The 14,304-nt window shown below is 43.2% G+C and overlaps 1 protein-coding gene across 3 annotated transcripts in view; it reads right to left on the reverse strand.

Annotated features, from left to right (window-relative positions):
• The window catches only part of sgl (UDP-glucose 6-dehydrogenase sgl), a 30,344-nt gene extending 16,481 nt beyond the window's left edge, over positions 1-13,863 (reverse strand). Inside the window, exons 1-3 of one of the 3 annotated variants that reach the window (XM_089566391.1) lie at positions 13,734-13,863; positions 11,114-11,275; positions 1,034-1,171 (exon numbers count right to left, since the gene is read on the reverse strand). In XM_089566391.1, the coding sequence (XP_089422517.1) occupies positions 1,034-1,171; positions 11,114-11,272 (297 nt within the window). In that variant the 5' untranslated portion in view covers positions 11,273-11,275; positions 13,734-13,863. The other 2 variants (XM_089566389.1, XM_089566390.1) reach the window with 2 other exon arrangements.
• Between the last annotated feature and the right edge of the window lie 441 nt (positions 13,864-14,304).

Raw genomic sequence — 14,304 nt, forward strand, 5'->3', positions numbered from 1 at the left:
TCTTGGCTGCAAGGCGAGCTTCCAGATTTGAATTATGCGCTCTAAACATTAAGGCCCTGACTGTCAAACCTGTGGCTTCACCTCTTCAAGCTACAGCTAAATGTGGCAACATAGAAAGAGGGAACTCCCATCTCCACATTTAGGGGAGAGGGTGGGAGGCGACAGGAGACCTGGTGGCTTGGCCATCCGCTTCAGCTGTGGGAGGTAGTAGTTGGTTTGAAACACACTGCTGGACACAGGTGAAGGGCAATGGGTTGAAAAGTGGAGAAGGAAAATCCCCCTCTCCAAATTTAGGGGAGAGAAAGGAAGGGATGGTGGGAGAGGGAAGAGGAAAGAAGTGTGAGAGGTGATGGGTAGCCTGTAGTTTAGTGGCTTGGGTATTCATCTTGGCTGTAGGAGGTGACTGGTTCGAAACGCGCCGCTGGACAAGAATCGGTACAAGCGTCCCCTGGCCCGGCACCAGTCTCTTAGAAGTGTGCACTTGGAAGAGACACTGCAAACCATGCTGCGCCCTTTCGGGAGCAAGCCCAGTTTCGAACACCTCAGCCTGTAAAGGTGGTTCGTGTTACAGTGCATGAGCACGGTAACACGAGCCAATGCTAATGCTCAAACATTCGCATTGCACACTAAAAAATTTTGTGCAATTTTTTATTTAATGTCCCTGTATGCACACAAGAACAAAAAAGTGGCTGGCACATTCAGCATTTTGTTTCATTTGTCTTTTGCAACAGCTAGTTCGAATAACTTAGTGATATAAATTTTGCATCACTTTGCAAAAATTTCGTGCAATTTTTTACATATCACTTCCCAACAGGTCATGAGATTATGATTTATGCAATAAAAGCTTTTCCTCACAGCAGACTTAATTGGTGCCTAAAGGGGACACACACTTGGTTTTTGCTACTCTGCGCATGCAAACGACTCCTGCTGTTAAATAATGTGAAAGTTAGCTCTTGAGACCCAATGCCTTGCTGCCAACAGCTTCCTACATGACAGATCCCACAAAATAACAGCAGCGTGCAAAGCTGGTTACCTTGCCAAACCCATAGTTCTTTGTTGGAGTGTTGACAGAGATGAAGATCAGGTCAGCCTCCTGAATTGCCTTGTCTATGTCACACGAAAAGAAGAGGTTCCGTCCACGGCAGGCCTTCACGATCTCGTCCAGGTCAGGCTGAGTGATACACAACATTGATTATCACGAGGGAAATGACAATCAGCTCAGTCATAAATTCTAGGCACAATAACAATATGAATTAAAAATGCAGACACAATTCCACAAGCAATCGCACAACAATTTCAAGTGAAATGCTAAGAAAGACTCTTTTGCACAGTGCATTGTCTTGTGCCTTTTTTAGAGCAATACTTTCTCTCAAAGAGAGATGAACGCTAGGTGCTGATCTTCTAAGACAGTCCGTGACCAGACGGGACAGAGGGGCAAGAAGGCAGGCCAGTGCAAAGCACAGACACTGTCAGTGCAGGGCACTAGTGACACAAAGCTGCTGCAAGCTTAGTGATCAATTCTAGGTGTTCAGCAGTTCATAAAATGATGGAGCATAAAATTTCACTGCTATATGTAAAAAAAAAAACAAAATAACAAATCTAGTTGTGTGTGCAAGCTGCTAGAGAAAGGCGATCATAGGATAAGTCTTTAGTTATGGTTTGCTTGCCTGTTTAAGTGCCTGGCATTGATTTCATTACTAATGTACATATACAGATCAAATGCGCAGAAGTAGAACCCCGCTATAGCAAACTCGCTTACAGTAAAGTGAAACTGTGGTCCTTTTTGCCTTCCATAGACAACTGTACATTTTTTTGGCTGATAGCAAAGACATCCTAAATGGCCAACTACGCAGATTTTAGAAATCGACAAGCTTCAAGGGGTCGAATGAGTGAAACCTGCAGGTAAAGCATGGAAGTCCTTTCGGGCTAGCATCTGAAATGGTGACGTAATCGCCGATCGAAATCGCGACGGCCTTCAAGCTTCTTCACAGTGCAGAGCGCCAAGTGGGGGTGCATCATGACGTCATCAACGGTACCAGTACATTTCCAACACGTAAACGTTTGCTTTCAAGGGGGAAAAAAAAACGACAAAAAAAACCTGCACCACCGAAGAAAAAAGCCGCTGAGCGTTGTTTGGCAGCATCCAACTAGACAGCAGGGTGTGGCTGACGACAGCGGAAATTTGATATCTTACCTTCTGTGATGGCACACCAAGCTTCTCCGCACTCCTCCGGTGCTGTGAGAAGAAGCCTAAAATTTAATTTTCGATTACGTCACTGCTTTATGTGCTAGCGCAAAAACACTGGGCATGCTTTGCCTGCAGACTATATAGATTTGAATCCTTGAATAATGCGGAATTCTCAATAAGTGGTGCAGTTGCCCTTGAATAAAGAAACAGCTACAGTAAAGAGCGTTTGCCATGGCGATGTACTTCCCATGTAATGATGATTATCGTAACACGCATGCAGTCTAGGACATCTCAGAGCAACGGACCTACAAGGTGTAGTTGTGCGCGTTTAACTACATTTTAAACATCACTGAGGCCGCGGAAATGTGACGCAGTGTTCACACAAAGCTTTCGTTCTTGTGTGGGCTCAACACTCCCCCCGCCACGTTATATTCGTGGCCACATTATATTAGTGCACATACAGTACTTTCAAAAGACTTCGAGTGAATCGAGAACCAGAACACACTAAAATAAGATAAAAGAAAATAGATCATTAGCACATAATGGGATGACCAGAGCAGGATGGAATGTATACTAAGCATTTCTTTGTAAACCAAAACTACGTGTTCAGTAATACTAACTAATTTACCGGACAGCCTCCTCAGAGCCATTCCATCGCCAACAAGTGATACAGTGAAGACATTGATATAATAAAGCAAACATTTTGCTGGTCCAAGCGACTTTGCTATAGAGGGGTTTCACGGCATTAAAGCAAGTCGCTTAAAAATCTCTCTCATAGACTTCATAACAAAAAGGAAGATGAAGAAAGGAAGAAGGGAGGGGAAAGTGGCTGCCTGGCCCATCCCATTTAAGTATATTTGTGATGCTTTAAGACACTATATCATGATTGCAAGTATTTTCGAGAAATTGAGAGATTAAGAGTTCCATATCAGTTCCACTGAAATGTAGAGCTCTAGTGTAGACTGTTATTTCAAACATTGTCAATATATGATACACTAGCGCAAAATAAAAAAAGTTGCAAATTGTGGCTTCAAAGTTGAGATTTTGAAGAATATGGTGTCATTGCCCTACTTATATATGGCATATTTGATTTGAAAGGATGCAATGATTAAAAACTAAAGTTTGGACGCTGCCGCGCACTTTGAGAGCAGCTGTAGAGATTGTACTCTCGAAGAAACAGGACAGAGAATGCCAAGAAAATGGATCTGTGTGGGCCCTCACAATGGGTGGCATATAAAAGCCAGCCTGATCAAACTTTCTTTTACTAATGTGACAGCTGAAAGAGAGACAACTGACGGCAGTTGCAGCTGTGTGTGCCTTTGTTATGCTCATTCAACTGCAACTGTCAAAGCACCAACACTGACAAAAAAAATGCCAGAAGGAGGGCAGCCCTTAAGAGAAAAGAGAGCAAGAATCACTTGCCGCTTACAAAAGGTAATATTTGTCATTCATGGCCTCCTTAAAATAACTGCCATCTTTCTTGTCACACCATCTAAATTTTAGAACAAGGGCAGGTTGAAATAATACTCTCAAGATTAAGGAGGAGTAAATGAGAAAACAAATCTCATACTTAACTAAAGTGGCTTGGAAAATAACATTTATTTCGTTAACCAGCAAACCCACCACTGCGAATTCAAATGTTCACTAGAGTCACGCCAGACATCCATTTTCTATTACTCAACAATATTTGATTACAATAGTTGAACAGTTTTAGAGATGCCATTGAGGAAGTTTGGTAGGTGCTCAGTGATGAGCACTATCTTAGAGTTTTGATTTTTAGGCAGTGACGATGCGAACGCAATATTTACTGCCTAAAACTCTTCGCTTTAACTCAGGGTCTCAACAATAAATGGGCAGCACAATCTGCTTGATCCACTGTGCTTGCAAAGTTGCAATGCAGATGAATGTGCGATGTGAGACACGCACTGGTTTTGGCTTAAAAACCACATTGGTTTGAGACTTGCAAAACATTTTTAAGAGTAATTTCGTTTTCTTGTTATCGCGCCATTTCTCAGGCAAAAAGTTATACTTCTGATAGCCTTAGGAGGAGCACCTCATGTTTCTGACAAGCTATGAATACCAGTGTTCAGCCACCTAACTGCCAAAAAGATGCTCATTCAGGTAATCTTCAATCTTGAGAGCTGCTGTGCACTGTTTTTGCTTGAATCATTATGCCACAATCTTGGAAAAAAAAAAAAAAAGTACAGCAAGGGAAAGTTTGAAATTGATTATGAGAGGAAAAAAAATGAGCTACAAAAAACCGCAGGGAGCGTTTGCTACATTTGAATCAGTGCGAAGGCACTGATTCGGCTGCGGTGATAGCGGTGCGTGTTCGGCTGCGGCGATAGCCTAGTGCACTCTCACGCAGTGGCCATTGAAGCTGATCTGTTCGCACTGCCCCAGGTTCGACTCCCAGTTGTGGATATTGATGCGACTTCTTTTTCTCTTTCTTCAATACCAGGGCTCCGAAGCTTCGGACTAGTGCTTTCACACTAATAATGCTTTTCTACATGATGTGTGGAGTACAACTCCATTGCTGTGAGCATGGCACAGGTTTTGTTTACTTTGTACATTAACCTCTGACTTCCGACAGCACAGCTTTGTATCGTGACAGGCATTTCTCTTTGTTGAAGCTGCTTGCTTCACTTCGTCCCTAATTACACAAATCAATAAAGTATTTGAACTCCATCAGTAATCAATGAGAAAATTTCAATGAAGACTCTGATCAATAAGCCACCGCTGAACATCACAAAAATCCCACTGCCACTCATTATTGCTTAGAGAATCTGTACAACATCCTTGCGTTTTTTGGAACTTCAACAATAACTTGACTCTATATAGAAGCACTCAAACCATTTTTCTGGGTGCAGGCCAAGGTGTTTGTCGCATACACTTAAAGGTGCACTGAAGAGGAATCTGAACTCGTCTTTTTGCCGCGGGAACTCGATCTACATGTTCTGAGCATTCTTAGAAATTTCGATTTATTGCCCTGTATGGCTCATTTTCTTAATTAAATCGAATTAACGTCCGGCTCCCGCCTTTTTTTTAAATTCTCCCTCGTACGGTGGGCGGAGTCGACCAACGCGTGGAGTGCCTTGCAGCCAGCTCCGTGGAAGCTTTGCTTTCGCTTTATTTTGTTTTTTAGGTTTCCGTCAACAAATAGTTTCATTCACAGATAATATAGCCGCAAAATAAGCCCGCAGAAATAAAAATACGCGCGGACTATTTGCTTTTGCGGACTACTACGTATTACTCCACCGATGGCAGAGCGGCAAGCCGCCGCGGGACTGGCTGCAAGGCACTCCACGCGTTGGTCGACTCTGCCCACCGTACGAGGGAGAATTTAAAAAGAAAGGCGGGAGCCGGATGTTAATTCGATTTAATTCCCAAAATCAGCCACACAGGGCAATAAATCGAAGTTTCTAAGAATGCTCGGAACATGCAGATTGGGTTCCCGCGGCAAAAAGACGAGTTCAGATTCCTCTTCAGTGCACCTTTAAGTTAAGAGCCACACCTTTTTTGCCACCTTTAGGTTCACTGGGCTTATCACATGAACTCGCCCCGTCTTCCCTGCCTTCTGATACTGAAATGTTATTGTTTTCCTCACAAAAATCATCACCACTAAGCTTATAGATGTTGATTCCATGAAATGAGAGCATCGACAATGCCCCTACAACTAGCCTTGGCATTGCAGTTTAGTAGTTGTGCTTCCCTCTAGGGACAAGAAATTATAACAGTAAATAACGAGCTGGGAAAGAAAAAAAAAGAAAAAATGCTGGCAGTTTGTAAGGATTGATCAAGGCCAAGTTAAGGTGCGAAAACACAAAAGGTAGCCTCGTCGCTTGTGTGACTTGCAATGATGATCTTGCTTGTATCAACTATATACTAATCACAATGAGTGTCGTTGTGATATGTTCGATGGTTGATGATGTCAGTCACAGAATAGCATTGCAGGATTGCAATGCCAGAAGGTTAAGAAAAAATGTGGAATCAATATTCAAATTCACAAGCTTATTCTATTCTTATTTTACTTCTGTGGTCATATCTGGAACTTCGTTGAACCCTAACTGTAACATTTTTAATGCGGCTACAACCTAAATTACAATGTCACGAAAAAAAAATATGATTCAAATGTTTCCCATGGTGGTGTTGCTTTGTAACTAAAGAAAATATAAGGGGTAAACACCTAAATGATGCTGATCTTATTGTGAATGTGGTGTACTGAGAACCTTCAGCATCATGCCAAGATCTTTGCACCAATTTTGAATGCATCCTTTGTACTCTTGAAAATAACACTGCTTTGCAATCATTATGAGTGATTCTAATATTGGTTTACCAAATCATAATTCTCCCTCTCATTAAGAATATGTTTCTTGTCACACGAGGATCATTCTGTGCCAAATGATTCAGATTTTATGCTTGGACATTTTATATTTTCTTAAAAAAAACTAAGGTTTTAATGCGTCACTATGACAAACACCATCCCGACTTGGTTCTGGCAAAAAAAAAATCTTTTTGTGCCCTGGCTTCCATTTTAAATTTGCAAACAGTAGCAAAACCTAGTCCAACAAGAAAATTTATAAAACATTTAGTAATATTTTACTCATGACTATGAAACTTTTTTATGCAAATAAAAGACATTACGCTTTCATACACAATAATTTGAAATGAATTTCATTTTGTTTTCCTCAAATATAAAACAAGGAAAAAGATACAAAGCTATGCAATCTTTAAATTTTTTATATTTTATGCTCTGAAAGTTGTAATTCCAACTATTTTCCGAAGTTGTCCAGAAGGAAAAAAAGCTGATAAGAATGTTTCAGAAATCAAAGAACGTAAGCTGTGTCAGCAAAGAAATGATAAAGTTGAGAAAAGTTGTTTTTTGCAGCATATCCAGTTGTGAATTCCATAGTGAGGTGGTCCAATTAAAAATATGAAAGGTAGTATGTTGCACAGTACCATTCGATGGCAATTACTTTAGAAAGTTCAATCGGAACACTTTTTATTTTAAGCAAGAAACTAATTTTGCAAGCTGAGCACCCATGCTCTACTCAGCGCCTGCATGGTGCATCGTGCAGGTCGGCCCTCGATTTTGGGAAACGCCAAAGTAAAAAAGAACAGAAAATAAAATTACAATGACAAACTGGTTGGCCAACGCAGGCTCCAAGCTGTACATATTCAACTAAGTCGACCAGCATGATGCATCACATACCAAAGAAGCAGTGCAGCACCAAAAAACGCGTCGGTGGAGACAGCGCACTAGAGCACTGAGTACCAATCCGGCACATCGCCTTGAGGAAATGTAATACCGCTGTCACACGGGCATTTTGAAGGCCCTCGAACCGACAGACTATCGACTCAAAGGCGATCGAGCGCTGCTACATGGGCAGTGTGAATGGCCATCGAGTCAACGGAGCAACACGGAACTCTATCGAGATTTGGAGGGCCTTCAAGCGCTGCCCAATGTTGCTAGCATTGCTTCAACATGGCGGCGCCCTTCAAAGCCGGACCCCTCGCTTCGGACTGAATTCTCGTTGCTGCTGCCTGTTTCAGTCCGTTCACTGGTCATAAATGGGGCCCCGGTCTTTCGCTTCGTGCCATCTTGCCTTTAAGAAAACGTATAAGTGACAAATTTGCTTTACTTTGTATTTAGAGTGATGATTCTGGCGCTGCTAGGCCTAAGAGGACAGTGGGTTTGTTGACAGTGATGGTTCTCGTCTTTACAACCAGATGGCGCCACTATCGGCTGAGTTTATTTTTGCGTCTCTGCTAGCATACGCTGAACTAAAAGTGGGAATGCGCCTGCGTTTAGCGTAAGTAACCGTGCATACGCTCGTGGTACGTAGACAGCATAAATTCATGCTCTTTTCTCACTGTATCTGTGTACGCCGCGAGCGGCGACGTGGTGTGCAAAAGCGAGAAACAGCAGCGGCGCGGCAGTTCCACCTCGCCCGGGCGTAGACAGATGAGAACAGGTCCTAGTTTTTGCGGCGAGTGAATCAGCTTCGCGCGCCAGATTTTTGGACAAGTGTGAACGCGCCTTATGACTGCAAAAACAGTGTATTTAAACATTTACTTAGGTTTCATAAAAATATTTTTGCTATTTGCGCGAAGCCGAACGTAGCGATTGTGGCGCCGCACGAGCTTGGCGTAAGACGTGCGAACCATTTCAATGGCCATTGAGATTTGCCGTGTAGCAGCACCACAACTCCCTCGAGTTCGATGGCGATCGAAAATCTCGATGGCCCTCGACTCGATGGCCATTGAAACTGGCCGTGTGACAGGGGTATAATAACACAACACGTGAAACATGAAAATCTTAATCAGTGTTTCAAGCTAACGGCAATAACCTGCATCAGGTGCATGGTAAGCTTGACGCGAAAAGGCACTCTCACGCATATTTTAGCGATTCTGAGCTCACATACTGCTGGGCAATTTTCCCACGCTTAGGCATGTAAGATGATTTGCACAAAAATGTCACCGACAATGACAAGTGACGTTGGGGAGCCACGACTTGCAGAGCGGTTGGGCGACTGGGAGAAGTTTCGGCCTTTCTGCTAGCCTTTTGCATAGCTTCCTTGAAAAAATTGAACACAATTACACTCGCAGTAGCGTCGATGATGATCGCTAGCTATGCAGACACAATCACCTTTCATCCCCATTTGCTGATCGCCTATACCATTCACGCAGGCTGCTACAGACTTCCTCCAAGTTTCTTGTTCTTGGCCAGAGAGAGGGAGATAAAAGTTTATTAAAGGTCAAGTTAAGATATTTTATGACTCTTCCATCCAGCCCAGCCACACTTGCCAATGGGGTGGGGAGGTTAGGATAGAATGCGAAAGCTATGAGGGTAGAGTTTCACCCCCTCTGTAATGCGAAAGCCTTGAGGGTAAAATAAATGAAATGAATGGGGAACGGCTGGTGCATCTGAATTCCACGAAAGCCAGCACACGAAGACTGAAGCTAGCAGGGTAACAGCAACTGTCCTGTCCCTGTACCCCTCCTCTGGCCCCCGAAGCCCTCGTTCAGCCCTTTCGGACGGTGCAACGCGGTCGACAGATGGACACACTCACAGCTGCATGGTGGCGGCCACTTCAAAGAGCAGGATGTTTTCGAAACAGCTCCCTCGTTAATCCCTAAGAGGGCCGATTGTGACTTTTGTCGATGTTTCTTCGTCGAGAGTGCTTGGACTGTTTTATGGCTCTAGTTAATGTTTCTTGCCTTATTCCTTTCAATTCAAAGCCCGGCTGAGGCGCTTGTGCACACTTCCTTTATATCCGTTTCCTTTAAACATGGGTGCAGCGGCGGGGAAAGCACGCATGCCACTGTCTTTTGCGTTCACCACACACACTTTCCTAACTACAAAAACTACTATGCGTTTCCCAGGAACCTTCCCACAGAGAGCTAGTGCTCTAAAAGAAGGAATGTGCATAAAACCTTCCCATGGTAATGGTTCCAGCAACTGCCACACTAACACCATGTTAGGCTTGAAGGTAGCCTTTTAGATGTGCTACAGGAAAGCAGTTTTTCTTTAGGTACTTTTGTGTGCAAACTTTCATCCAGCTTTCCATATGCTGCGGCCTTGTTCCTCACATTACATTCATGTGCACTTTTTTTCCCTGTTCCGTGCCAGTAATGTAGACACTTGCGTTACAATCGTCGTTGCGTTATATTGCGTTATATGGTAACTGACTGGTCATCTGTATATTTATCTAGCTAAACTAATGACAGCTATAACCAGTTTATTCAACTGTACACAAAAGCAATGATGTGCGCAACCACCTGTGTTGCTCTGTTAGTGCCAGGCACAAAACCCCAGGGAATCGTTAGCTATTGAATTTGGTCTTGTTTTGAGTTAAAAATAGGTGCAATATGCATGAAAAACTAAGAAAGCAACCATTTTGAGCATCATTAAGATGGTGGTATTCTGAATCCTAAAAAAATTTAAACAATTTACTTTTTGCAGCAAAGAAACCCTGCATCAGTGATCAGGCTCATTAACAGAAAGGACTGAAAGACAAACTGGAGCTTTCTCAATAAATACCTTGGGAGAAAAACAAAACAAAATTTGCCGGATAAAGTAATATATAATATTAATGCACATGTCACTTGGTGATATCTGTGAAGCATTTAGTGACCACTTTACATCAATAGAAAGTGTCAATCTGACTGAACCTTATGTCCTACAGATGATGGTGAGGTAAAGTCAGTACACTGAAACCTCACTGTACCAAACAGGTAAAAAATCGTAAAATAGTTCGATATAGCTGAAAATTTGTAATATAAAATTTCGTCAAAAACTCATGCTGGAGAAGTGAAGTTCAGTCCATGAAAGAATGGCAACTGGGAAGACCATTTCCACAGCTTCAGTATCTATTCACAGCTACGTGCAAAGAACCGCGCGGCAAATGCCAAATCAAAACTCTAAACTGGCTTCCCCACACAACACTGCAGCACATGGCGGCAGCACGTTAAATGCTAGCTAGGGTGGCTTCCTTGCATTATAACAGTGTCGCATAAAAAATCGGACACCAGGACGAAAGCTATCTACATTAGATACTTTTAGCATAGCGTGTACCACCCCCGCTTACTGTGTACCTTGGCACATATCCAGAAAAAAGAGTGTTTGTGGTTAGGTCATCACATGAGAGAGCCTGCTAGGTACTGCCCAGCACCTGATTAGAACAGACGCTTTTCGATACTAGGTAGATCCCGAGTAATAAGAAAAATAATAACAAATAAAAAGTGACTGCTTTTTCCATTCATAAGGAAGGAGTTATTACCAACTATAGATTCAATACGTGTTACTCTACAAATGACAACCAGAAACTATAGGGAACTAAAGCACCCAGTATAACATGCACTCTTGCATCAGGTTCCGTTAAAGCAGCAGGAACATATTCTTAAAACTTGCGACTTTCGAACCTCATAGATGGGCAGCTCATCTGAATTCCACTGCCTGATGCGCTCGGGACTCTTGTCCGTGACCACAACTTTGATGTCCGGGCATTTGTAGGCAATGACGCTGCACGTGGGTCCACCGACGTAACCGGCTCCTATGCAGCAGATGTTTTTCACCACCATGGCCTGCGTGAAAGCACCACACGATGCGCTCCAGAAATCGCCAAGGTAAGTCCCACAGAGAAAAGAGTGTTGGTTCGGCTTGTGCTTAGACTGCACAGTACAGTGAAGCAGAAAACAGCAAGCCCAGAAGCGAACTTTGAGGGAATAACACATCCTAACATGCATTCAAGAAAAACCGATTAACCGTGCAAACTGTTTGTATTGTTGCGAGTTTACGGGATGTGAGTGTGTGGAAAAAAAATTTGTTTCGGTGCAGTCATGTACTTTATTCACCTGAAATGTGTTAAAGTATGAGGGGATATGCATGCTTGATCCGCTAGTAACAATATTGCATGACTGGGTCGTGAGGAAGGGATACTATAAACATTTGTCCAAGAACACGCATCCTGTAAACTTTTTATCACTACGGTATGTACAGAGCAGTAGCTAAAAGCCCAAAAACTTAACTTTGTCTTTCAAAATCAGCAAAAAATGTCATCACTATATATGTCATTGCCACCGCAGTTTCTGCAAAAGGCAGTAAAATGAATGCATTATGAAGAAAAAGCCAATATGTAGGTGTGTGAATCATGACACCTGTCATCCATATCTTAATATTTCTCTACATCTATGTCATTTGCTCAGTGAGAGGATTCTTAATTTCATCATGAACAAAGTTGTTTTCTTAAGCACCACCAAACTTTGAAATACTACTCAACAAGTGCAGTTTCCAAATAGTACTGCTGAATTCAAAGCCTTAACTGAGCACTGTATTCTGTTCATATTGTATTCGGTGCAGTTAACAAAGACAGGCAGGCTAGCTGATGGCTTGTACTGGAATGCATATTGTAACCATGCAAAGAAACAGGGACATAGGAAAGAAGAGACAAGACAAGGTGCCCTGTTCTGTCTCTTTTTTTCCTATGTCCCTGTTTGTTTACCTTGTTACAATATGCACTTTGGTGCAGTAGTCGAAAGTTTCAATGTTCGCACAACACTTATCTTTGCTCTTCAGCTACAGCTTACGACTCATTTGTGCTAGATGAATAGAAAAAGCATGATTAAATGCCGCCGAATGGTGCAACATGGATATACTCTAACCTGATGAAAGCAACTCCTCTCATAAAACTTTTGAACATGCGCCCATTTGCAGTACTCTGATGTGCTGTACCCATGTCTCAAATGATTGTGGCACACACGATCCACTGACAGCAGCCTTTCAAAATAGTTCTCGGGCACCTTACATAAGGGCTGGTGGTAAAGTTTACTGAAGCATAGAAAGGGGTCATTTTAGTGCATGGAAATTCCTTGAAACTTATTATCAGTAGTTAAGAGGCCAAGGGCCATTATACTATTTACCACACATATTCATATTCAACATATTCAGTGCAAATTCAAATCAGTCAGAAAATATAATTATGCACAAGCTTATATGCGACAGTCAAGTTCCCGGGACGCTCTCCCCTGCAAAAGAATGATTCCAGACCGACCAAGCCCAACGGTAGCTCTAATTTGACTTGCAGAAGAGTGGAATGCTTTGGACAACGTAGAATGATTGGGCAGAAGCCAGAAGGGAAAAAGAAAACAAGCAAGATCTCTGACTAAGGCTGCAGGAATTTAATACAACTGCACTTGGTACCAAGTACAATCATGTATGGAAACAGGTGCACAAGTATTCTAAATAAGATTCACTGTCCAGCAGAAAGCAAGGCCAATGGCACTTATAAATTCAGGTGACCAAGTTTGATTAACGCACTTCGAGGTGTAACAGGGAAAGAAAGCAGAAAAATCCCCGAAAGAAAAAAAATGGGACTTTAACGCAGTTAGAGGTCACGAAGATGATGCTGCAACGCTTAATTACAGATACCATGGCACGTGGCTCACTTGCTGCTGACACAAGTTGATCGCCGACAGTTCTGCAGGCAGCAGTGCGAACAGTGCTGGACGCTTTCCGTCGAAGTATCCAATAACCGTTCTGTCATCTCCGCAACACGATCCTTACATCTCACGTCGCTACATGCCTGAGAAACCAGATCTGCATTGCCACCGCTACGAAGGCGGATTCCAAGAATTGGCCAACGTCTCGTAGCGCGGGAGCATTAGATCATTGACTTGTGATCAGCAGCTTACCTTAGCTGAAGGGCACACGACGCTTAGCGCAACAAACCTCAAGCGGCACGCAGTTCAGTTTCTTGTTCGCCCCGCTCACCGTGTGGCCACGACCGTGGCGAAACGCTCGACGTGGCCCTGACCGGAATCGGCTGCTTTGACAGCAGCACACTACGCCTACCGCACTGACTTTCTCCCGTCGTGCTGTGTGATCGAAGCTAGAGCTTGAGTCTTGGGCGAACTACAGCAGCGCGTCGATAATAGCCAGCTTGCACCACGCTAACCTCGCGTACTACATCAGTTTCCGTTCCGCTCACGGAGCCCGATAAGAATAGCGCGAGAACCAAGAGCCTCCGCACCTCTACAACCCTACCGCTTCGGTCACCTCCGTCAGCCTCCGTCGAGAACACCACCGTGACACGCCAACAGCCGCTGAATGAGAAAAGCAAAACACAAAACGTCGAAACTTGCGGAAAACCCAACGCCAATGCGACTGCGTCGGCTGTGTTGATCACTCCATGCTGGCCTCGAGGTACTCGAGGTGAGCTCTAGTAGCTCTAGTTGCTGTTTCAGGCAAGTAGCTGCTGACATCTATAGGAGTGCCGGTAAATTGCCTCTGAGCCTGATTATGGCACTGTGATGTAAAATAGGTAAACGAGAGTGATGTGCAAAAAACAAAAAAAAAATAAACCACAATAATTGTTTAAACAAAGAGTTAAGGTACTTTAACAATATTTTAGATCAGTTGTAACTGTGACTCCAAATGGCGACGCCCGCAAGAGAGACTGCTTAAAGGGGTGGAGACACCAAATTTTGAAGCTATAAAAAGCCTGCTATGGGATTCCTATGTATGCAAGGGCACTCACAGCCAGGTGTTGGACGCAACAAACGTTTCAAAAATATTTTAATTCGGTTCCAAAGATTACCTAAATGCTCACTCTCAC

This window comes from Amblyomma mixtum, chromosome 1 (assembly GCF_055824585.1).
Source record: "Amblyomma mixtum isolate Tamu chromosome 1, ASM5582458v1, whole genome shotgun sequence".
Taxonomy (NCBI): Eukaryota; Metazoa; Arthropoda; class Arachnida; order Ixodida; family Ixodidae; genus Amblyomma; species Amblyomma mixtum.